Here is a 25744-nt window from a genome sequence, read left to right on the forward strand (position 1 = left end):
GGGTTCCTCAGGCACTTGACTGCAAGGATACGGGCTTGTGCCTCCTGTTGATGGTTCTTACCATTGCTCTGAGAAATGTGGGCTCTTAGGAGGAAGAGCTCTGGACGGAGAGTGAGAGGACTGGCACTCTGAGTCAGGAGCCAAGGCCCCAGGCGTGAGCTCACCAGTGCCTGTGCTTTGGTTAAATTAGACCCCGAAGTTATTCACATTTGACTGCTTTGCTTAGACTTTGTAGCTGTAAGACAGTACTTAGAAGAACATTTTCACCCCTGCAATTTTTCCATCCTCTTCCCTGCCCCTCCCTGTTTTACGTTTTACCAACAAAATGGATAATAAATGCATAGTTTTAGCCTCTCAGCGTAAACCCTCCTGCTCAACCCCACCCCCAATTCCTCACCCCAGTCTGAGTAGGTGTAGCTTGTGTTCATTTTCCTCTTCTTTTCAGCACTTACTCCCCTTCAGCTGCTCCTAGCAAACCGTCAGAGCTAACACATTAATAGCCGCAGGCACCTGCCAAAGAGAAATTCTGCAGAGGATCTAAAACCAATAACTTGTAACTTTTCCTAAATCAGGAAAGATTGGAGTATAATAGATGAATAAACCAAATGCATCCTGAGTGACATGTGTCTTCTTTCTAGACGGGGAAATCCTTTACATTTGTGCAGAGAGCGATTTAAGAAGATTCAGAAGCTCTGGCACCAGCACAGTATCACAGAGGAAATTGGACATGCACAGGAAGCAAATCAGACACTGGTTGGCATTGACTGGCAACATTTATAATTACTTCACTACCAAATACATAAATTTGGATTTTTGTAACCCAGTTCGCTTTTCAAGAAAGAGAATAGGAAATAGGTTCTACTGAATTTGGAAATAAATTCTTTATTTAAGCTTTTCTTCCCAGTTTTATTTTTATAGTTTCTGGCTCCAGAGACTGATGAAAATCATCTTCGGTCAGCAGATTTTCTTGCATCGTTTGCTGTGTACTTCAAACGTAACTTCTTGAATTTTAGAATCCAGGAAGGAGCTTCTCTTCCTGGGCTGGACTCAACCCCTTTGTGGGCATCTGACTGCATTTGACTGTTCCCAGTAGTCTGAGCCATGTCACATTACTGAACACAGGGAACTCCAGGCCTGAAGCTGATGCAACAGCAGCAGGAAACAAAGTCTCTGGTCTTTTGGGGTCACACTTCCTGATCCCTCTCAGTGACTCTCAACGTTGGGCCTGGGTCAGTGTCCCCACAGCTGATGGGACCCTACCTCTAAGCAAAACAGTGGATTTCAAAAGTGGCATTCCCTTGTCTCTACCGGCTGTGAGGGGGTTGGGGGACTCTCATGCTGGAGGAACCTGTGGGAAGAAGGAGAGAAGGTGGTGTCTTTGTGTGCTGGGTGATTTTCAGGGCTATACAAGATGGGATTCCCCCGCCCCCCCCCCTTTTTTTGGCAAGACTTTTGGCTTTGAGGAATAAACTCATGTTCAAGGGCTTATTGAAAACTTAAGAGTATCCTAATTTTTCAGATGATATAGTCTCTTATTTCTAAGACTAAGTTGAAAGAGTGTATACATCTAGAATCAAACACTAGCAAAAAAATGAGAATTCAGTGTTTTAAAATTCCTTCACCCCCACCCCTTCCAGCATTTCCTGGAGTAGATCAACTGCTGTTTACCTGCTGGCTCACTTAGTACATTTCTGGGACACCTGTGCGCCCAGGCTTTTTATTATTTTTAAACATCATTGTTCTGACTAAGAGGTGCCTTCCTAGAATGATAGCCGCTTAGTAAAATAGTTTATAACCATGACATGCCATGTACCACTCTTGTGTGATGCACATGTGCTGAGAGCTTGGGTACATGGAGAGTGATGGCAGATTTGGTGGAAGAATAGATACAGAGCCTCTCTGAGGTGAGGCTAAGGGATAAATGAATAATTAGAGGCTCTTGGATTTTTTTTAGCCAATGAAAATAACCCTTTCACTCAGTTTTCTTTGAACTCTGCATCTAAAAGTTCCATCCTGCTCAGCCTTGCACACTCCACGGTACACCCAGGAGGAAGGTTGGAAATCCAGACTTTCAGCTAAAGTAAGTGGAGATGTAGAAGCCACACTCAGTGCTTCTCCAGGGTGGTGTGTAAAGAACCCCTTCCTCTGAAAGGATGACCTTGACCCTTCTTGCCTGGGACTGAGTCACCCATCTGAGAGGCGGCACTTCTCACCCAGGAGGAAGAAAATCTGCTTTAGAACACAGCACTCACCCCCCTTTTCTGGCCTTCCTTCCATTCATAAGATCTGGTGGTATGGGCTGTGGATGGCATCGTGATTTTAATGTTTATTTTGGCCTTTGTCACATCCTCATTCCTTTAGCTTTTAAGTTCAGCTTCTTTTGGCTTTTCTCCAGTTAACCAAGCTTAAATTTAGAATAAGACCAGGTTTCTCCCTCTGTAGTTGAATTTATAAACATGTTTACCAAATCATAACAATACTTCAGCTTTCAGAGCTGATTTCATGTAAGCCTGTTGTTAGCAGAGGGTGTCCCTGGGTTCCATTCTCTGAGAATGTCAGGGAGTCTGAGAGAAGATGAGTTTACATGAGAAAGCAACACATGTGCCCCTTTATCTTCTGGTGTGTGTATCATTAATCTAATTGTCTTCCCTAACTAATGAATCATCTTAGTCTTATGATTTGTTCCGCATGTATTATGTTTATTGTAGAAATGTTTATATAACATGCTTTCCATATCAGGGAAAATCATATCTGTTTAAAAAATTGGCTATAACTTTATTATCTGTGGACAACTTGTAAAATTTGGAATGTAGCATATGTAAAAAGTTTAAAGATATCCAAATAAATGCTTTAGGTGTTGACATTACTTTGCATCTGCCTACATTTTCTTCCTGTTTTGTTTCACACAGTTAAATGCAGTGGAGGTGTTCCACATGTCACCTTGCTATAGATAAACTGGGACACATGTATTAGCTTGAAATTTAAGATGCTTATATTATTAGTGTCAGTTATGGCTGTTGGCCAAACGATCTTGACCTTCTGAAGAAAGCTTGATCATCATTTCAGCTGATTAAGTTTCATATTCACTGACTGTGACAGCTTGTGACCTTTCTGAACCACTGTGGACCTCAAATCACTGGGAAAACAGGGCACTCAAAGTCTCTCCCAGCTCCAAGTCATTTCCTCCAAGAAGGGTTAAACTCTTCTTGCTTGAAATTCTTACGTAGTGATCTCCAGGTCCCTGTTCTAACACACTCCCCAGACACTTCCTGCTTAGAAAAGACACATGTACGAAGGAGGCTACATCCTATATTTGCAAGGGAGTCATTGCCTGTGAAAGTTCTGCTGTGCTCTTGAAAATCCTCTTAAAAGGAAAGCATCAAACTAGAAACACTAGGTTTCTCTGTCTCCTGGTCATTAATGCTGCTCCTAGCTAGCTTACTACCTTCCCTGGTCCTAATGTCATCAGCTCCAGGACGCATTAATTCCCTCTGACATGCTCCTTCCTTGCTTTCTCCCTGCTTTTGTTTTTTGAGTCAGGTTTATTGACGTTTATTTTCCAAATAGTAAAATTCACCCTTTCTAGTGGATGGTTTTATGCATTTTGACAAATGCATACAGTTGTTTTAACAAGCCACACTCAAGAATAGAATAATTCCATCACCCAGGAAGTTCTTTCATGCCCTTTTGTGGGCACCTTCTCCCCGCATCTTGACCCTTGACAACCACTAATTTTTTTCTGTCCCTTTGTCTTGCCTCTTCCAGAATGTTATATAAATATGTCATATATGTAGAGTTTTGAGTCTGGCTTCTCTCTAAGAAGACTGATGCATTTGAGAGCCGTCCACGTTCCTTTTGGTTGCTGAATCAGTTGCTGAATCGTGTTCCATTGTGCAGATGTATACCCACTCACCAGGTAAAAGACATGTGGGCAGTTTTGGGTGGTTATGAATAGAACCATGACAAACAATCCTGTTATAGGTTTTTGTATGGACCTGAGTTTTCATTCCCGTCAGGCAAATAGCTAGGAGTTGACTCATATCTTAATCCACTCTACACCATCTCACGCTTTGACTTTGCTGCTTACTTATAGGCATCCTCTGATTTGAAGGACAAGATATAATGCCATCAGGAGTTAAGGGCTGATATTTCCTCCCTTCCAGCCAGTCTCATGTCCTCTGAACACCAAGAGGGCATCCGCTCTCCCCCTGAACCTCCGTGTTATTCCCCCACATTCCTAGTCCTTAACACACGGTGCTGCTGGCTTGCCACACTGACATCGGGAGCCTTTTTTTTTTATGTAGTAGCAGGTCAGAGACCATAATTGTCATAGTGCCCCCCCTTTCCCCCCCTCCGGCCCCTGGCTAAGCTGCAAACCTGCTGACCTAGCATTATAGGTGCCCAGACGAGGGGAGGCGGGGGAGTGTACGGAGCAAGCCCCTAATCTTATTAACCTGAATTGAGGTTACTAAGGGTTTATTGGCTGGTGGCTCAGTCCTGGGCTTGAAAATGTTGCAAGAGGCTGTGGGCTCTTGAGCTGAGGCTGCAGACACTAGGACACTTATCTTCCTAAATGTTGGGAGTAAGTAGCTATTACTACTTCACTATGGAGTAATTGTTTCAGAAATAAAAGTTCTAAGGCACTGTCTTTACCTCTCACCCTTCCCCAAGGCTAGGCTGACAGGACTTGAAAAGCTGGCTGAGTCCCTTGGGAGAAATGAACCTACATTGGCCCAAAGAAAGACTGAGGTTAGACATAAGGAAAAACCTGGTCCCAGTCTTGCTAGGCCCTGGTAGATGACCAAATGAGATGGGCAGCTTCCTCTAGCAACTACCTGGCTACCTGAGAAGACTGTGAGAATGCAGCCCACCCTAAGTCTGTGTAATGAGAAAAGAGCTATTGTGAGTTGCTGCCTGAGCATTTACAGTGTGACAGCCCTGCTCAGGTCATTTAGATAAGAACCTGAGCTTAGGTTTCCCGTCCCTGGAATTCCTGCTTTGCTTTTCCCGAAGCACGTTTCAAAATAACCACTTAGAGTGGAGCCCGTCCCAACCACTTCTTCAGTAATAGGTGCTTGCTACCCTGCTGTCTGTCTCCTGCTCTCAAGACCTGGAATGGAGGACCCCCCCTTCCACTGGCTCATTGCACACACACCGCTCGCTTCTGTTCTGGGACCTGCGAGTAATAGACCTTGTGAATTTACTCCCTTTGTATGAGTGCCTTGAAACTGCCTTCGATCAAAACAACCCTGGGGTTTTCACTTCCCCAGAGTGGGAGCTGGGATGCTGAGGGAGCTACCTGCCAACCCTGTGTGGGTGGCTTAGTGCCCCCTCATTCAGCGGGTCATAATCTGCATGTTCTTAATTCAGTACGCCAGCTCCAGGCCCCCTGCACAGTCTGCTCTGAACCAACTGGTGGTGTTTATTGTGGGATCATTTTCCCCTTGATCCTCCCAACAGCTCTCAGATTCTGACCAGAGCAGGGGGGATAGAAAATGGAATTTTTGCTTAAATCACCAAATTAAGATTCCACATACTAAAATATCGAACTCAGCTCTGGTCCAAATTCTAGCACATGTTGAGATTATTTGGATAACCTAATAGTCCCTGTTCTTGCAGATAAGAGATAGCAAGAGGGAGAGAGGTGACACCCACGCTGTTGAAACAGCTGCCGTGATCATTAGCAGTGCTACCTTTCAGTGTCAGGTTTGGTTTGGTTTTGTTAACAAATGTTAGCAAGAATCAGGGATCCTGTGCTACATACATGTAGCACATACATTTAAGACAGGCACTTAACAAAAGTGATTTTCATACAATATAATTTTTAATGTCTATTGTACAGCTGTCAACAGCATCGTTATACGTGTGGACCTAGAGCAGCATTTTCTTGATGGTTCTCAGCGCTCCTGGGAGGGGAGAGCTCCGGGACCCTCATCAGAGGGGCTGACTCCCTCAGTGTTGTCCATGTGGGTCATCCCTTGGTCTCCACACTCAGAAGTCGAATTGAATTAAACCTGGGACCAAAATCTGACAGAATGTCCAAACATCTTTGATCTGGTCTTAAGCCTGAGAGAATTAGAGCCCCAGAACATACCCCAGGCAGCACCAGAAGTCTTATTTTTTCCACACTGAAAACTCCTAGGACAGCAGTGAAATCATTCCCTCCTTCCCCTGAAAGCTTCCTTTCTCTCTTTTTCCAGAAGGAAGTAAAAACTTCTTTTGCAGTTGCTAGCATGGGAAGATGAGCTGTCTCAAAGAATCTCCTTTAATGCGGAGGCATTCGGGAAATACCGTTTTGCAGGATGGGTATCTGGGGCAAGAAGCAGGACGAAGCTCGCAGAGGACTCTGTCCTCCACTGTAGACAGTGTTGTCCGTGGGGCCTGTCACGGCACCTGTGTGGGCGTCCCAGGAGGTGAGGCCTGGTCTCCAAAGGGTGGACTCTTGTCTGATTGTTGCTCCTCTTCCACAGAAGGGCAGCCGTCTAACCCAGTGCTTCCATAGATGAGCCAAAGGAGGTCACCCGGCAGTTTAGCCGGAACATGCCTACAACCCAACTCCCCCAGCCCGTGGCTCACTCCTGGCCAAGTGACTGAGGGCTTGTGAAGGTGACACAAAAGCTGTATTTTTTTTTTAATTTATTTATTTATTTATTTTTGGCTGTGTTGGGTCTTCGTTGCTGCACGCAGGCTTTCTCTAGTTGCAGCGAGCGGGGGGCTACTCTTTGTTGCAGTGCACAGGCTTCTCATTGCAGTGGCTTCTCTTGTTGAGCACGGGCTCTAGGCGCACGGGCTTCAGTAGTTGTGACACGCGGGCTCAGCAGCTGTGGCATGCGGGCTCAGTAGTTGTGGCTCGCAGGTTCAGTAGTTGTGGCGCACGGGCTTAGTTGCTCCACGGCATGTGGGATCTTCCCAGGCCAGGGCTTGAATCCGTGTCCCTTGCACTGGCAGGCGGATTCTTAATCACTGCGCCACCAGGGAAGCCCAAAAGCTGTATTTTTGCTGAGGGACATAATCCCCTCTCTCTAAGTTCTCTTGCCTCATGATTGAGAATTCCTCTTTTGAGCCCTCAGTCCTCTGGAGAGACCATTACTCTTAGAAAAGTGTAACTGTCCCTCACCTTCTGTAATTACATAAAATGGCTGATGTGTCAATCTTCGCATTTGAAAAACATGACAGCGTGGCCAGTACATCTTTCAGACTCTTAAGCTTATGCATCAAGTGACACTTTGGATATAGAATGAAGCGACTCGGAGCTCAACGTGACAGCCAGCTCATAAAGAGGGAGCAGCCCTCAGGTGTAGCCAGTAGCCTCAGGGTGGAACTGAATTCCTGTGCCATGAGGAGTCATCCACTGAGAGGCCCCCCTGAGTCCACCGTGAGGGTGCGTCCTAGGGCAGTGAGCCTGAGTGGGACTCATTCACTCACACTTTGGACAGTCATTCAACGGAAGTTTTTAGAGACCCTGAATTTTAAATCCCACCATCCAGAAGAGTCTCTGTGAGACGGCCACCCTCCTTGGGAGATTCATATTGGATCAGGGGGTATCCGCGTTTCCTGGAGTCCACTACTTTTCAGTGTTCAGAGGGGAGGGGGTCCCGCGACCGTCAGCCAGCCTCTGGGGCCTGGCCTGCATCCACACCCTCGGCTTCCACCTGGTTACCCTTGCCCAGCTTCTTCAGGCTCTCCAGAAAGGCCTTCCAGGTCTCCGGAATGCTCTTCTCCAGAAGCCAGCCCTCACTCTCGCACTCGGGGTCTTCGGGGTTGGCCACGCCTTCCAGCGCCGTGTGCAAGTAGCGCAGCCCGATGGTGATGGTCACCTGGTGTGGGGAGAGGAGACTTAGAGGAGATCTGGGAGAAGTAGCTGGGGCAGGGGTTACCAGGAAACCATGGCAGCCACCAGCCTGCTCATCCTGGGAGCCCTTCAAACAAGGCACTGTTGGGGCTGGGTTGGCGAGGCCCTGCCCGCCCCAGCCAGGCCTGGGTGCTCACGATCTGCCTGTGCTCCAGCCTCACCTCAGACCCCATTCTCCTCCCTTTCCAGTCACCCTGGGTTTCTTTGGATCCTGCCCACACCCAACCTTTCTCCTCTCCAGTTTTACCATTTGCTGTTTTCTCTACTTAGAACATTATGGGTGCCCCTGCACCTGAATTCTCCCCTCTTTGCCCTCAAGTCTCCCCCTTCCTGGGGGCATTAATCCTGGGCTCCTTCTCTGTGTCCACCCCCACCCCCACCCCGTTCCTGGCACGTTGCTAGGCACGTAGCAGGTGCTCAGCAACTATTTGCTGGACAGAATTAGAAAGTCATCTCCTTTTCTGCAAACAGTAGTGATATACGGTTTCCCTCTACTTGTGTTATTGTGATACTAGAGCATGAGTGGGTGATTTGTTTGGATTTGCTCACTGGAAGTCACTGCAGCAGACTCTGGTGCCAGAATGCCTGGGTTCAAACCTCAGCCCTGGCACTTAGCCAGCCATGTGACCAGGAAACCTCAGTTTACTCATCTGGTTTGCAGATTTTCAGATGAAGTACCGCCTGCTCCATGGGCATGCTGTGATGCTTCCATATGTGTAGAGCATGGTACCTGGTGCACAGCAGGGATGAATAGGAATATCAGCTGTAGTTGGTTATTAGTGAGCATGGTAAGTACTGTTTCCACTTTTCTAACCCTGTATTGTGTTAGCCACTTGTTTCTACACAAATTCCTGGTTTGCTGTCTTACACTCTTCCTTTGATGGTATAGCAAACTCTGTGAGAGGCTTAGGCCCACTGATGGAGAACATCCACCCCCTGAGGGCAGGGGTGGCCCTGATGCATCTTGTTTACCTGCTGTCCCAGCCCCTACAACAGCACCCAGTGGTGGTAGGGCCTCAGTAAACGTCTGTTGAATGAATGCTCTGGGAGCATTTTATAATTACAGCAGTAGATGATAATAGTAACGAATAGTTTTAGGTTATTGTTGACTGAAAGTTTAATAAGATATTTTTACAGTGGAAAGACTCACCTCCAGGAAGTCCTCCTGGTGTGCGTGTACCCACTCTGATTCCTTCCTGCTTTCCTCAAGAACGCCCCCTGTTGCACTATGACTTTTGTGCTAGGTAATGTTCCCTTTGGTTCATGAGTCTGATGTGGACTCATGGATTTTGAGACCCAGGAGGGCAAGGCTGAGGGCAGGATCTTATCAGCCCCCCTTGTGCCCATCACAGAGCTCTGCCCACTAAAAGACTCAGGGGAAAAGTGAAAGGGGATTAAAACTCCCTGTTCCCAGTGAACAGTTCCTCTCCTTAGCGGTCACTAGGTTCCTGGAAAGGTGGGTAAACTGAGAGGCAGCCAATGGAACTCCATTTTCCCACTGACTTCATTTATCCTTTCAGTCTTCTTTTCATGTGTTTTCAAGGGATGCAAACTTCTAACCTTCTAGCAGTAAGCTTCTCTCCTTATTCTACCCACATATTCCCAAGACTCTGCCTCAAGGAGCTGGTGACTAATAAATCATCATGAATATGCTTGCGTTTGCCTTAATGTGAAAAGAAGGCCTTCCTCCCCACCTCACCCCCTCAACAGGCAGTACAGTTCTTCTGGTGTGATGTGGTAAGTTAGAAGTGGTGCGTCTCAGCTGAGAGCCCAGCTATGTGTGAATTTCCATAGCACTAAAGATTGACTTATTTAAGGGAACCTTTCAGTGAATCTTCTCTGATGGGCAGAGTTTCCCCACCTAATGTTTCTGGTTTTGTACATTTAGGTTTTGGAGTTTGGGTTTCTGCTGTCAGCTCAAAGTATGAGCCCATGAGTCACTCTCTCTGTGCCACCTTGGTTTACCCCTCGCTGACAGTGGGCTCTCGTTCAGCACCCAGGACAGCGCCCAGCACTCGTAGGTTTTTGAGAAACTATTTCTTCAGTAAATGAATGAATGAGAGCTTGCTATATCCCAAGACCTGCAGCTACAGAGAGGAATTAAACCTAATAGATGAGATAAGATGAACCTACAAATAATTAGAATACCAGGTAAATTGCTACCAGAATCTCAAGAGAAGCACAAAGCGTTGACTGAACACTTCGATGTGCCTGTATCTCCTGTTGCCTCCCAATAGTTCCAAAGCTAAATGCTGGCAGCCCCCTATAACAGAGATGTTAAATAACTTTCCGAGTCCTTAGACTCAAGAAGTGGAGACACAGGATAAACCTCTGAAACATGCAAAGTGGAAGAAGCCAGACCTAAAAGGTCACATATTATATGATTCCCTTTATATGAAATGTCCAGAATAGATAAATCCACAAGGACAGAACACAGACTGGTGGTTGCCAGGGGCTAAGGGGGAGGGGAGGAGAGGGACTGACTGCTTAATGGGTATGAGGTTTTTTTGAGGGGGCGATGGAAGTATTTTGGAACAAGGTAGAGGTGGTAGTCACACAACATTGTGATTGTACCAAATGCCACCAAATTGTTCACTTTAAAATGGTTAATTTTATGTGCTGTGAATTTCAACTCAACGAATTCTTTTTTTTAAGTGATGGGACAGAAACAAAAAATAGAGGTGCTGGTATTCAAGCCTGGGCCTGCCTGCACGGCGGGCAGAGGGCTGGTTCCCAGGAGGGAGACCCAGGCCCAGCTCCACCCCATCAAATCCCAATGGGGCAGGTGGCTCCCTCTTGCCCTGCCCCCCACCAGCCCAGGGCCTACCTCAAAAAGCCAGACGAGGAGCGTCACAGCGCCCACGGAATTCATGAGGTTGCTGTAGTAGCTCAGCAGGGCGGCCCTGCAGCCGCGCACCCACAGGTTGAGCTCCTCCGTCTGGTGGTCATAGCTGTAGTGTGCAGAGTTGTTGGTGAGCTGGTACTGGATACAGGGCCGTGGCGAGCTGGGGTTGCAGCAGCTGAAGGGGACTCCATCCACCAGGTACCGCCCATCCACGTTGCTCTTGATGCGACTGGAGGAGAAACAGACTGCTTAAGACCAGCTTCTTAAACTTCTCACCAGGGGCCAGCTCCTCCCATCCCCTTCTGAAAATCTGGAATATTCATTCATTCATTTGCTGTCTTGAGAAATAGTTACTGTACACCGACTATGCGCCAGCCACCGTTCTAGGTGCTGAAGATGGAGCAGTGACCCTAGAGAGCCAAAGCCCCAGCCTTCCTGGAGCTTATGTTTAGAGGGTTAAGATAGATGATAAACCAAGAGGCAAGTAAATAAGGAACATACGTATTCTAGCCCTTGTGGAGCAATGGAGATTCGACAAAACCTAACAATGACATTTCGAGAATTCTGTGGACCTGCTGATCCTGAAACTGCCTGGCGTTTACGTCCTGGAAGCCGCTGAGCAATCTTTGGTAAAACTAAGATCCAGAACGCTGTTCACTGTACTGAGTTGCCAGAGGATGGCCTGTTAGAGGCTAAGGATTTCTTCAAGGTCCTGGATAACTAGCGGTATAGATAGTAAAGAAGTCACAAGTTGGGGCATTTAGACAAGAGTGAGTCACACACATGAGAAACATGTTCACTCTTTTATTGCCCCTTGTTTTAACCTGACTGAATACAAGATCGACAAGAGCACTGTACTCCTGGCAATTATTAGGTGTGTTGGAACATGGATGTTGCACTGTAGACAACATTTAACACCAGTCTGTGGAGTATTGCATTGTAAACTGCAAAATAAAGATTTTTTTTTTTTTTAAAGATTTATTTTTTAAAAAAATCAACCACTCTGTGCTGCCAGGCCCTGGCATGCAATGATTTCTTGGGTCCGTGCCAAGCTGATAGGAAGAGTAGCAGGACAGGTGGTGACTGTTGAGACAAGACTGCCTAGCATTCATGACCATCAACTTCAACACCCAGCCCCCTCCCCAACCTCATCTTCTCCTTACAGATCACTGGGGACCAAGGTCCCCTCTGGCCAGATCACTTCTGCTCAACAGATGTTTCCAGAAGGCCTGCTCTGCCCCTGGGCCTTTGCAGGAGCAGAGAATGGGTCTTTGCCCATGGCTTGCTCTCCATACACACTGACCTCTGCCCCCAGCTGGGTGGGAGCTCCGTACTCACCTGAAGGATGCAACTTGCACAACTTTTGCATCTCTCTACTTATACATATATTTGGTTAGAGCACACCATACATTCATGCAGGTTCAAAATTCAAAAGGGGCAGCCATCGTTATAATGAAAATTCACTCCCTCCCCATCAGGCAGGCTGGGTATGTTCCATCTGACCTGTTCGTTGGTTACCCAGGCAACTTTACGTGTCAAAATTAATGGAGGGAATTCCCCGGTGGTCCAGTTGTTAGGACTCCGCACTTTCACTGCCAAGGACACAGGTTCAATCCCTGGTCAGGAAACTAAGATCCCACAGGCACATGGTGCGGCCAAAAATTTAAAAAAAAAATGCATGGAGCTGCACACTTAAGATTTGCACCCTTGACTGTGTACATGTTATCTTGAGTAAAAAAGGTTTTTTTTAAGTTGCACATGAACAATGCATTACATAATAGCAGCAGACTTTTACAGCACAAGGATAGGGAGCATGTAATTGTTCATAATAGAAATTGTTTCCAACAATGTTCATTGACATGGTAATTAATTATACTCTTTAAAAAACAGATGTTCGTGTTCAACTTCTAAATAAAATACCCTCAATACAAAAAAGTCTCCCACTCATTCTTGTCCCTTGGCCCCCAAGTTCCCTCACTGTGGCCAGCTCTGTCTGTCCTTTCACAGAAGCTTCAAGCATGGATAAGCAAGCTCAGATTTTGCAGAGTTCTTATTCTTCCTGTATGTTTGTTTGTTCATCCGAATGGTAGCATTATATAGACACTGTCTTGAATCATTTTTTTTCCCTTAGCAATACCTTAGAGATTTTTTTTTTTTTTTTTTTTTTTTTGGCGGTACGCGGGCCTCTCACTGCTGTGGCCTCTCCTGTTGTGGAGCACAGGCTCCGGACGCACAGGCTCAGCGGCCATGGCTCACGGGCCTAGCCGCTCCACGGCATGTGGGATCTTCCCGGACCGGGGCACAAACCCGCGTCCCCTGCATCAGCAGGTGGACTCTCAACCACTGCGCCACCAGGGAAGCCCCCGCGAGATCTTTTTATATCTGTCAAATGGAGAGTATTCTCCAGGTTTTAATGAGGTGCATGGTGTCCCCCTTGTGCAGATGGCCCATAGGGTACTATCCATTTCCTATTGATGGACATTTGGGATTTTCCCAGTGTCTTGTTATTTTTTTTTCTTTTCTCTTTTTTAACTTATTTATTTAATTTTTGGCTGCATTGGGTCTTCGTTGCTGCGTGTGGGCTTTCTCGAGTTGTGGCGAGTGGGGGCTACTCTTCATTGCGGTGCGTGGGCTTCTCATTGCGGTGGCTTCTCTTGCTGCGGAGCACGGGCTCTAGGCGCGCGGGCTTCAGTAGTTGCGACGTGTGGGCTCAGTAGATGTGGCGGACAGGCTTAGTTGCTCCGTGGCATGTGGGATCTTCCCGGGCCAGGGCTCAAACCCGTGTCCCCTGCATTGGCAGGGGGATTCTTAACCACTGTGCCACCAGGGAAGTCCCCCCAGTGACTTGTTAATACAAACATGGACATGGGTCATTTTGCATATTGGGAATATATCTAGAGGATCAATTCCTAGAAGAGGCATCTCTGAATCAAAGGGTCCACCTGTGATTGCACCCGAGCTCTGCCATATTTCTCCTCTCGGGGGTTGTACAGTCACACCCACACCAGCCACACCCACATAAGTCCTGTTTTTGATCTTTGCCAACCTGACAGATGAAAAATAATATCTCAGAGTTGTTCTGATTTCTGTTTTTCTCATTATAAGTGAAGTATCTTTTGATGTGTTTAAGATCCATTTGTGGTTTCTTTTCAGTGAACTGTCTGCTGATCGGTATGATTAAGACCTGAGGAAGGCTCTGAAAAATGTGGCCTCCTTGGTTCCAGAACAGTCCTCGCCTGGGTTATGGCGACCGTATTTCCACACACCCCGTAGTCCCTGCCCTCTGTTTCATGGTCAGAGCCCACTGCCCGGAGAACAGCTGGCCCTGGATGCACAGGTGGTCCAGGACCAGCACCACAATAAGAGCAGGACAGCCTGAGTTTACTCCTGGTTCATCCCTCTGGAAAAATTCCTTAACCTCGCCAGGCCTCAGCTTACTAATCTGTAAAATGGAGTTGACATAAGAGTTGTATGAAGGGATCCACGTAAAGAGGCTAAGAAGAGTGCTTGGTACGTACTAAGTGTGTAAGACATGTGGACGCCTGGGCTAGGGCTGGGAAGGGTGACAGAGCAAGAGACTTCATGTGAGCTCTGTGTGTCGTCAGGGAGCAGCTGTGACAGTGGAACAGAGCACATGACACCGCTGGGGAATAGTCTCTTGTGCGTGGGTGGTGTGGCCTCTGCCAGCTGTGGAGAAGAGTGCCTTCTGTGACCAAGACTGCAAGGGCAGGGACTTCCCTGGTGGCGCAGTGGTTAAGAATCCACCTGCCAATGCAGGGGACATGGGTTCGAGCCCTGGTCCAGGAAGATCCCACATGCCACGGAGCAACTAAGTCCATGCGCCACAACTACTGAGCCTGTGCTCTAGAGCCCATGAGCCACAACTGCTGAGCCCGCGTGCCACAACTACTGAAGCCTGTGCGCCTAGAGCCCATGATCCTCAACAAAAGAAGCCACCGCAATGAGAAGCCCGCTCGCCACAACTAGAGAAAACCCACGCACAGCAATGAAGACTCAATGCAGCCAAAAATGAATAAATAAAATATTTTTTAAAAATTAAAAAAAAAAAAAGACTGCAAGGGCAGAGCTCAATGCCAGCCTGAGGCAGGGGCTGTGAGACATTTGTCCAATGATGGGAGTGGCTGCTGCTGAAGCTCAACTGCACCGAGCGCCATGGGAGCAGCTCTCCCTGCACAGCCCCGCACGGCACCTGGTTCCGCTGGCTGGGGTGGTCCTGGGTGGTCCCAGTGGGAGGACTGGAGCAGAGGCCCTTCAGCTTGGGGCTCCCACCCGCTTCTGAGGGGCGAGCCAGCCCCACCCAGGACTGAGCAGACGTAGTCTCCTACCCCTAGGACCAACCCCAGCAGGCCTGGTCCCCAAATGCAAACACTGTTCGTCCCTCTTCCTGACCTGCAGGCTGTCCCTGGAGCCCGCTTCCACCTGCACAATGTCCCACCTGGGCCATTCCCAGTGTCCCTATGGAACGGAGTGGGTAGAGCACAGAGAGCTGGCCTTTGAGTCTCAAATATGCATTTGTGAGCTGTGGACCTGTGTGAGGTGCGAGAATCACACCCCCTCTCAGGGGCTGTGGGAGGTTTAAATGAGGCAGTAGGAGGATGCACTTGACACAGGCCCTATGAGAATGCTGGCTCTTCCCCACTCATGGCCATCTGGGGGGGACCCTACAACCCACCAGGCTGTTCTACAGAGGAGGAAGTGGGGCCCAGAGCAGGGCAGGGCCTCACACAAAGTTACACAGTAAGTGGAAGTCCAGCCCACAGCAGTTGCCCACCCCTCCTCAGAGTTTCCTCAGAGCCTCTCAGGTCCTTCCTGCCTGTTGGCTTTTCTAGCTAAACTTCCTGGGAAAGTGTGAGTTCTCTCCCCTGTTCCCTGTCCCAGGAGCCCTTCCTTGTCCAGCATCATCTCTCCTATGCACTCTCCAGGTGTCCCTAAGGTGGGGTGAAGCCTACAGATCTGCCTCATACTCCCTGAGGCAGGGCTGTGTCTTCCCTCAGACTGGGGACCCTGAGGGTATGCCTGGCTTGGTGGACATTGGGGTTCCCCCAGACCCCCAGCCTAGGACCTCTTGGGGTCCCACATCTCTGAAACTAGCCCTCCCTCTCCATCAGAAGCATTGTCATGTTGACTTAGCACTTGCCCTGGTTCCAACCACAGATTAAGGCTCCACTCACCCTCTTAAGACAAAGGCAGAGGAGAGCTGCTTAGGTGGTGAGCTGACTATTTATATCAGAGTATTTCCCAGGCTACAAATCTCTGCTCAGGGCTCACCAAAGCTTGTCAGGGTCTTAATTAAGATAAGGCTTTCTTTTAGCCCACTCTGCCATAGCCAAGCTGCATATGACTTGGGAAAATCGTCATGTTGGAGTTTTCCTGGAAAAAGCAACATAATTTAGTAGGTGAATCAATAAGGAAAGCCATATGGAAATGAGCAGAGGAGGGAGCCAGGAGTGTAACTGATGATGTGTCAATCCCCAACCCGAATGCCAGCTGAGTGACACCTGTGGAATCTTGGCAACTCACTTGACTTCTTTCTGTGAGCCTCAGTTTTCTCACCTGAGAAATGACAATATAAGTCTCTGACGGGTGTGGTGGTGATTAATTGAGATAATACACATAGAGCACCTGGTATACAACAAGTGCAGTATTAGTATTTCTTTGAAATACTAATAGTATTTCTTTTCTTTTTTGAGTAGTCACTGGATATAAAGAACTGCAGGTGGTGATGGAGGACACAAGAAAGAGGGGACCCAGCCCTGCCCTAAAGAAGCCCCAGTCTGAAGGGAGACACAGCACTGCTTTCAGGGAGAACCAATCCGACGGGAGATCTAGACGGCAACAGAGAGTCCTGTCTTATCGGGAGAAATAGACCTGACCTGAGGGAGCCCCAGTCTGAGGAGAGACACAGCCCCGCCCTCAGGGAGCCCCAGTCTGAGGAGAGACACAGCCCCGCCCTCGGGGAGCCCCGGTCTGAGGGGAGACGTGGCCCCGTCCTTGGGGAGCCCCGGTCTGAGGGGAGAGAGAGCCTCGTCCTCAGGGAGCCCCATTCTGAAGGGAGACACAGCCCTGCCCTCAGGAATCTCCTAGGCCAAGGTCCAGAATTCTCTAGGTATCTATTAATTGTTTAGGAAGAGGGAACAGGTGTCATGGCCTGTGGGTTCCGTGGGAAGGACAGTAAAGTGAGAGCTTAGTGCCAGCTTCTTTCTCAGACTGAGGGCCCCAGGCCAGGCTTTCCTGGCTGACAGTTCCTTCAGGCTGACAGTGCCAAGACCCCTGAGCTGCTTCATGCTCTGCCTTTCACCCCAAGACGCTGAAGCTCAGCTCATCCTGAAAACAGGAGGAAACCTTAAAGGAATTGTTATAAACTGGCTGAAGACCTCTGCCTCCTGGTGTGATGCAGTAAGGTACCCATAGCAGCACCCTAGGGGGTGCTTTTGCCAAAACTGAACCTGAATCCAGCCACACCTCAGCCCTGACTACTGGTTTACAGGGAGATACAGAAGAACACGTTAGAAGACAGCAATGGGCTACAATGGCCCAACCCCAGAATGTGGGAAATTCTGCAGGACAAATGGCCGACTTCCTCCAAGACGCACATGGCATGAAAAGGTAACTATTTAGAGTAAGAGACTTAGGAGACCAAACAATCAAATGCAAAGTCTGGTTTAGATCCTGATTTGAATAAACCACCTGTAAAAGACATCTTGAGACAATCAGAGAATATTGAACACAGGCTGGGTATTGGACGATAGTAATGTCAGTAGGCATTATTAACATTGTGCTTCTGTTAAAAACAAAAAGGCAATAAAGCAAACCCTCTTTATCTGTTAGAAATTCCTCCTAAAGTGTTTACAGGTAAGAGGAAACAATGCCCTGGATTTGCTTCTTAATACCCAGAAGGGGGAAAATGTCATGGGGGAGCGAGGGTACGTGGGGATTTGTTATAATCTCTCTACCTTTGTGAATGCATGAAATCTTCCATAATAAAAGTTGAAAATGAAAAAAAAAAAAAGTAGCTCTGGTGGTTAAGAATCACAAATCTATATCCCGATATCGTGCTCTGAAGACTGAGTCACTGAGGGAGGCGGCATTCCTGGACTCCTCCCTCTGAGGGCCTCCCCCAGTTATAACAGAGTGTCCCCACCCACCCCCACCCCAGGACCACCAGGCTGGGGAGGGAGTGAGAAGGGAAACCCAGATGCAGGAGGATGGAGCACAGCATGGCTCCACGTGCCACAGCCCACGGAAAGGCTGGGCGGGGGGAGGGGGCAGTTCTGGCTTGTGTGGGGCCTCATGATGACCTGAGACCCTGGCACAGAAGGACCAGAATCCCGTCACGATCCACAGGTGCTTGTCGAGCTTGTATCTTATCTGCCCACACCTTCCACTGTCCCTCTGGAGGAGGAAGAAGAGGGCAAGACAGAGAGAGGAAGAGGGAAGACCTGAGGCCCCTCCCCACTCCAACACCCCCCAGCTGTCGGAGAACAAGCACTCATCTAACACCGAATCTGTATGAGGCAGAGTGGAAAGAGCAGAATCAAAACCTGGCGCTCCCTACAGTGGGATGCCATCCCAAAAGAAGAAGGAATGAGTGCTGATGCCTGCTGCAACACGGATGAGATTGGAAAACGGTATGCTAAACCAAAGAAGCCAGACCCCAAAGGACAAATAGTATATGATTCCATTCAAATGAAATGTCCAGAACAGGGAAGCCTATAGAGACAGAAAGTAGAGTAGTGATTACTTGGGCCTGGGGGCAGGGGAGGCCGGAGTGAACACTGAAGGCTGCAGGGTTTCTCTGTGAGGTGGTGAACACATTCTAAAATCAACCTCAGTATTGGTTGCACAACTCTGTGAATGTACTAAAAACCGTTGAATTGCACACTTGAAATGGGTGAGTTGTATGGTGTGTGGAATATATCTCCATAAAGCTGGTTGGTTGGTTTTTCCAAAAATTTGCCCCACACCTCCAACCCCAGCTTGCCACTTCCTGCTATGAGATTTTAGGAACATCCCTTAAGCTCTCTGAGGTTCAGATTTCTCATCCACAAAATAGAGATTAACAGTAAAAACAACAAAAATACAAACCCCCCAGGAGAGGTTTTGTGCACACCAAATAAGGGCCTTTTTCCTCCCCAAAGACCCAGCAACTTAGCAACAGGGCAGGCTGGGGTGGGGGTGGGGTGCGGTCAAAGGCTTGTAAATTCTTGTAAAAAAATCTTGAATTGTTCCCACCTGATCTCCATGTTTAGATCAGGAGCCTTCAGGAACCAGCTGTTGACCTTAAATATTACCCTGAGAAATCTCCAGAAACCAGCCATCCCTCCATGCTTGTCCAAGCTCACAAGTGCCAGGCTCAGTTAGGATGCTCAGTTCCTCTTAATGTTGTGACCATATTTGTGTGTGTGTGTGTGTGTGTGTGTGTAGCAGAGAAAATTTTTTCCAAATCAATGGAGTTAAGATTGTTTCACACCAATAAGTTGGTATGGGGCATTGAGGTAATTTTGATCAAGTTTAATGTTTGCCTGAAAATTTGGATATGCCGACCATTGGGAGTGGAGCAGCCTGGAGCATTTCTCCACCCTGGGACAGAAGGGGATTTGGGTATCACAGGGAGATCTTGTAAGTCTCATCAAGGACTGACTCTGTGCAGAAGACGATCAAGGAAAATGACAGAGGAGAAGATGAGAAGCCCCTTCCCGTCCATCACAAAGGCTAGTTCTACCCTCAGCTTCTGCTTCCCCCACTCTCCCCATCCCCAGGAATCCTGCTTGTCCCTCTGGCTTCACACCGTCCTAGGGCAACTCATATAAATCATGCCACTTTGTGCTGTCCCTGCGGATCTGTCCCCTAGGAAGGGCAGAGTGGTTTAAAAGCCTCCTTGACAAGGGATTTGTAGCAGTAATCCCCACCCACAGAGAAAATACAATCCCAAGCAGTGACCTTCAGTCTGACTTCGCTTCCATCTGAGGAGCAGCTAAGCTAGCCATCTGGGGTTCACCGGTGTTGTCTGGGCTTCAACCATGTCCCGATGCCAGTGTGCCCAGCGCCCAGGGTGCATGTCCCCTTGGACTCACCAGCCTCACTCAGAGGATAAACCAGCTGGATGAACAATTGAAGCCCTAGCCTCAGGCAGGGAATGGGTAGAGTTGGACAGAAGGAAGAGGTGAGGGAGAGCCACTGGCTCTGGACAGGCTGACCTTTCCCTGGAAAACGACTCAAGACCCGCAATGGTGGGTCTCTGGGAAGGGGTATGCTGGGATCAGCACAAAGGGTGAGATTCTCTTTCTCACCAACACCTCCCTACATCCGCTGCTCAGGATTTTACTTTTACACATGCCAAGAACACTTTAGAAACACTTTATCGAGTTGCACTATCATGATTTAAGTAGTAAACACCAGCAGGCATTTATTGAGCGCCTGTTGTATGCCAGGCTCTAGACAGAGCTAGGAGGTGACCTCCAAAGTTGTGTATTCTGGTGCCTTCCTTTAAAAGATGGGCAAGCAAAGGCCCAGGGCATCAAATGACTTACCCAAGATCACCATCTAATTAACAACAGAGACAAAACTACAGCCTAGACCCCCTGACTGCCCCATCCTCTGCTCTTTCCACCGTATCCAAGGACAAACACCTTGAGAATGGTTGCTCAGGGTGGAAAGGTTGGAAAACAAGGGAACCAACCCAGAAATTTATGCTTTTAGGACCGAATGCACTCACTTTGAGTGAATGAGACAAGCAGCCAGATGAAGTCTCGGTATATGTGATCCATGAATTCCCTCCTCCCGAATGAAGCAGACACACGGTCCTGGCTGGGTCTCCCCCTGGTGACCCCCATTCAAATAGTTTCTATAACTTGACACTTTCCTCCCATCTTAGCCAAACATTAGGTTGAACCATATGAAGTTGCTATTTTTATCGCTCAAAAATGATAGAATATTAACAATTCCATATGGTCCAACCCAATACACCCTCACACGCAGTAATAAGTTGTGCACACAGAGCACCCAATGGGGAGGAAAAGGCACTGGACAGGGGGAGTCACAGGCTCGTGTCTCCGTGTCCCCATATCATTCTGACCCCAGGACTGGAGGCTACTCACTCTTTGACTTCTTTGGAGGAAAAGTCCAGATAGCGGTTGCTGATCCACTGAATCTCAAACCAGTCCCGAAAGCCGTTGTTGCCACAGCACTTGAACTCAATTTGCAGCGTGTCGATGGTCTTCTTCATGAAACACCTGCCTGGGGTGTCCGTGTCCCGGTAGAACTTCATGCCATTCTTGAGCCCGTGAGCCAGCGTGCTCTCCAGGGAGCCCCGCAGGAGGAAGCAGCAGAGGGCCACCAGGAAGAGGACAATGTTGAAGAGGACACACACGGCCAGGTATGGCTTCAGCCAGGGCTTCCACTTGGCGTACTTGGCAGGGTCCAAGGCGTCATAGCAGATTTTACCCGCCAGAGAATTGAAGACACAGGACAGCACCCCCATCCCTATCAAGGAATTGGGCACAAAATGGCTCTCGGAATTGTCCATCATATCGCTCCGCTTCCTGAGTTCAATCTTTAGGAACAGCCCTAAGCTGAAGATGATGATACCAGCCAACACGGAGAGCCAGTTCATGAGCCAGAGCCCTTGGGCCAACTTGACCCGCTTCTTCTGGTCAAATTTGACTTTCAGCAAAGCCATACTTGCAGAGTGCAGTCCAGGCAGCCTCTCACTCCTGACCTCAGTAAGCCCGGAGCCTGAAGACTCAGGGCCTTGGGAAGGGTGCAGATGGCCCAAGCTGCAGGGAGCTGCTCTGGGGGCTGCCCATGCTGCGTCCCCTAGCCTGGGACCCCTGTAAACTCACTAGTGGGAGCAGGGGCCTCAGAGTCACAGCTCATGAAGGGGCCAGTCCTCCGCGTGTCGTTTCTGCAGCTCCCTTCCCGGCAGAGGAGGGACAGACTGAAGGCTGCAGATTAAAAGTGGGATCCACAAGACATCTTGCTAATCTCTTTAGCCAGGTTCATCCCATTAGATAAAGCCGTGCGAGTTTCAGAACATGGTCAAGAGGAGCCTCCCTGGACACCCTGGAGCAGAGAGCTCTGGGTTCAGCTTGAAGAATCAGGAGTAAAAAAGACAAGACTAAAAAAAAAAAAAAAAAAAGACAAGACTGGGCTTCCCTGGTGGCACAGTGGTTGGGAGTCCGCCTGCCGGTGCGGGGGATGCAGGTTTGTGCCCCGGTCCGGGAGGATCCCACATGCCATGGAGCGGCTGGGCCCGTGAGCCATGGCTGCTGGTCCGGAGCCTGTGCTCCGCAGCGGGGGAGGCCGCAGGGGTGAGAGGCCCGCGTACCGCGAAAACAAAACAAAACAAAAAGACAAGACTGGCCAGAGAAATGGGCTTTATCTGGAGGTCTGGCTCAGATCACATCATGTGTCTCCCCAGAGCATGTTTCTGGGCCAAACTCCTTCAAAATTTAAAACTTTCTAATGGGACAAAAGACATCATTATCCAAGTTGAAAAACAAATGACAGATTGTGAGAAAACATTTGCAACATGTAAAAAAAAGAATGAATAAGCAAAAAAAGAAAAAAAAATTAACTGCCACAGTTCCACATCAAAAAAAAAAAAAATCATCAACTGGAAAAGCAGGCAAAGGAAAGGAACAGGTGATTTATAACAAGCGAACCTGGAAAGTCCAAGGATCTGGAAAACTTGTCAATCTGAGTAGGACAAAGGGCAATGCAATTAAAACAATAATAAAAGACCAAACTTGCACATCTGTCAAAATTCTGTCACCAATATAAACAAAGGTAGTAGAAATGAGATATACATTCTTGATGAGTCTGTAAATTTATTACTATTCTTAATTTATTTCTTGGAGTAGTTTCAGGTTTACAAAAAAAATTGAACAGAAAGTACAGAGCGTTCCTAAATACTGCTTTCCCCCAACCAGTTTCCCTATAATTAACATCTTGCCCTTGTGTGATACATTTATTACAATTGATGAATCAATTTTGATACATTATTAACTAAAGCTCATAGTTTACATTAGGGTTAACTCTTTGTGTTGCATGGTTCTATGGGTTTTGCCAAATGCATAATGTCACGTTTCCACCATTATATCATATAGTATCATACAGAATATTCTCACTGCTCTAGTAACCCCTGTGTTCCACCTGTTCATTCCTCCTCCCCTCCCTGCCCAATCCCAGGCAGCCACTGTCTCTATAGTTTTGTCTTTTCCGTGTCATATTGTTGGAATCGTACAGCATATAACCTTTTCAGGCTGGTTTCTTTCCCTTTGCAATATGCACTTAATGTTTCTCCATGTCTTTTTGTGGCCTGATAGCTCATTTCTATTTATCGCTGAATAACATTCCATTAATGTGAATGTACCATTGTGTGTTTATCAATTCACCTATTAAAGGTCATCCTGATTGCTTCCAATTTAGGGCAATTATAAATGAAGCTGCTACCAAAACTCTACTATGGAGGTTTTTGTGTGAACATAAGTTTTCAACTCATTTGGGTAAACACCTAGGAGTGCAATTGCTGGATCATATGGTGAGATTATGTTTAGCTTTGTAAAAACCTGCCAAACTATCTTCCAAAGTGGCTGTATTATTTTGCATTCCCACTAGCAATGAATGAGAGTTCCTGTTGCTCTACGCCCTAGCCAGCATTTGGTATTGTTAGTGCTCTGGATTTTAGCCATTTTAGTAAGTGTGTAGTGGCATCTCACTTGTTTTAATTTGCATTTCCCTAATGGCATATGTTGCAGAGCATCTTTTCATATGCTTATGTGCCATCTGTATATCTTCTTTGGTGAGATGTCTGTCCAGCACTTTTGCCCACTTTTTAATTGGATTATTTTCTTTCGATTATAAGTTTTTACAGCCTTTTGGGAGAGTAATTTATCTATCTCTATTAAAATTTAAAATGCACATGGCCAGTGATCCAGCAATTCCACTTCTCAGAACAGCCTGTGTATAACCAGAAGCCGTTTTAAGAAGAAACCGATCCTGTCCTCAAATTCATGTCCACCAAATACCAACGAAGTCTTCATGATTAGAATAAGAGGCCCATGAGCTCAAGGCAGTAAGAGGGTCAAATCTCCAACCTGGAATCTCCTTTCTTCCCTATGTGTTTGTTGGGTTCCACTAGATTCACCACCTACACACTCCTCTTTAAGATCTCCAAATCACTAAGTAAAATCGAAGGAGTATTTCTCCACATATAGAGGAGGTGTGAGAACAAAGCAATGGGACCTGATCTTTTTGTCCTCCAGCATAGTCACCTCGGAAAACAAAACACGTATTCCATTGCTGGACCCAAGTCTAAACTCCAATTTGAGAGTGATTTCCAAGGCCAGGTTCTGAGCCATTTGGGGAAATCAGTCTTGTTTTTTTATTGTCAGACCACATTTTGAGTCAAAAACAGTATTACCCAGAATGATCACTCTTCTAACAGCCAAGATTCAGCTTCTAAGTAGCTTTGGACCTTCAAAGGATTTCAACTCTTCATCATCAGAGACATCGAATAGAATGTGCTGCAGTTTCTGAAGTTCCCCCTCCCCCCAAGAGAGGACGTTCAGACAACCAGAAGTACGACCAGATTTGTACCTCATATACACAAAATCTGAGGACAACTGTCCCAAGAGAAAAGGGACATGAATGAGTGTGAAGCTGTCTCAGAGAATCTCTTAGGAGCACACATGCATGTGAGACAATCAGAGGGAAGGAGAAGAAAGATTTGCTGTAGAAAACAGAAACAAAAGTTAAAAATAGTTCTACAGGGATAAACCAATTAGTCAACGACCTCTTTCTCCTCAAATGACCCAGAGGCAGGGTTGAGTCTATGGCAAGTCTGTGGATGCCCCCTGGTGGCCAAAAGTATAATGACTTCAGTGGATGGGAAAGGGAGATTTCACCTCTCAGGCTAGCATCTCTGAGGATGTTGAATTATGTAGAAAGGCAAAAGAGAAAGACCAGACACATCAGAAATGTCCCTGGCCAAACTTTTCAAGTAGGAAGCAAGGCAGGATACGCTGAGGAACGAGCCAAGAAAAACAGACTGCAGAGGAAGGAATAATACATCCCTGCTGGAGGATGGGGAAAGCTGGCTACCTCCCCTGCTGGACCAATGGATGTAAGTCTTGACGCTATAAATCTATTACAAAGATAATAGAATAGGTTAATTGAATTAGGGGTGATTAGTTTTTCTTCCTTAGAATTTCCTTTCATGTTATTATAATAATGGAATGAAAATAATGAAATTGTACATTTAAAACAAAAAAATAAAGGAATCCAAGAGATCATCTCTCTGGACTTCCCACCCAAGGAAGAATGAGGCACAGGTTGGCTCTTTGAATAATTAACTGACTCTTGCTTTCTTAACCTCTATCCCTTGTCATCCTGACTTCTCTTTACTCTTTTTCCTTCTTCCTTCCTCCCTCCCTCCCTCCCTCCTTCCCTCCCTCCCTCTTTCTTTCCTTCTTTCTTTCTTTCTTTTTCTTTCTTTCTTTCTTCCTTTCTTTTTCTTTCTTTCTTTCTTCCTTTCTTTTTCTTTCTTTCTTTCTTTCTTCTTTCTTTCCTTCATTCTTTCTTCCTTTCCTCTTGTTAAATAGATTATACATAAAGAGCATAAAGAATAATGCTCATTAAATAAATAAAGGAAGGAACTGCAAAGCAACAAAAACCTTTTCTCATGAATTTTTGCCCTCCCTCTTTCAGGTATAGTCCTGGTTACTCCTCAGAATGAAGATCAAACAGAGCCATTAGAACCAGTTTAAAATGGAAAATTCCATAATGAACACAAACAAGATCAAGATCAACACATAAGAACAAACAAATCAAGATCATAAGGACTGTTTATGAAAGAATATTTCAGAAAGACGTAAAGAGCAAGAAAATATCCCTCTGAGTGTCCCTCTGCAACAGCCAGCTAACCCAAAAGCTTGACCTGGAGCTGGCTTGCAGGTATAATGTCCCTGAACTTTACAGACAAAATGTAAACATCTCCAAGATAGCAGAGGAGTGCAGTGTTCCTC

The 25744-nt window shown here is 47.1% G+C and overlaps 2 protein-coding genes across 5 annotated transcripts in view; one reads left to right on the top strand and one right to left on the bottom strand.

Annotated features, from left to right (window-relative positions):
• UBR2 (ubiquitin protein ligase E3 component n-recognin 2) overlaps positions 1-892 on the top strand; it is a 114500-nt gene extending 113608 nt beyond the window's left edge. For all 4 annotated transcript variants that reach the window (XM_082847299.1, XM_082847301.1, XM_082847298.1 and 1 more), the window contains exon 47: positions 639-892. In XM_082847299.1, coding sequence (XP_082703425.1) covers positions 639-780 — 142 coding nt within the window. In that variant the 3' untranslated portion in view covers positions 781-892. The remainder of the gene's footprint in view (positions 1-638) is intronic.
• A 6712-nt stretch (positions 893-7604) lies between these two features.
• Positions 7605-21396, bottom strand: PRPH2 (peripherin 2; the record flags this gene model as incomplete). The annotated part of the gene is made up of 3 exons (XM_082849169.1): positions 7605-7817; positions 10680-10926; positions 20816-21396. The coding sequence occupies 3 exons, from the start codon at positions 21394-21396 to the stop codon at positions 7605-7607; spliced, it is 1041 nt and encodes a 346-aa protein (XP_082705295.1).
• Positions 21397-25744: the final 4348 nt, after the last annotated feature.

This window comes from Leucopleurus acutus (genome assembly GCF_964270905.1).
Source record: "Leucopleurus acutus genome assembly, chromosome: 10".
NCBI lineage: Eukaryota > Metazoa > Chordata > Mammalia > Artiodactyla > Delphinidae > Leucopleurus > Leucopleurus acutus.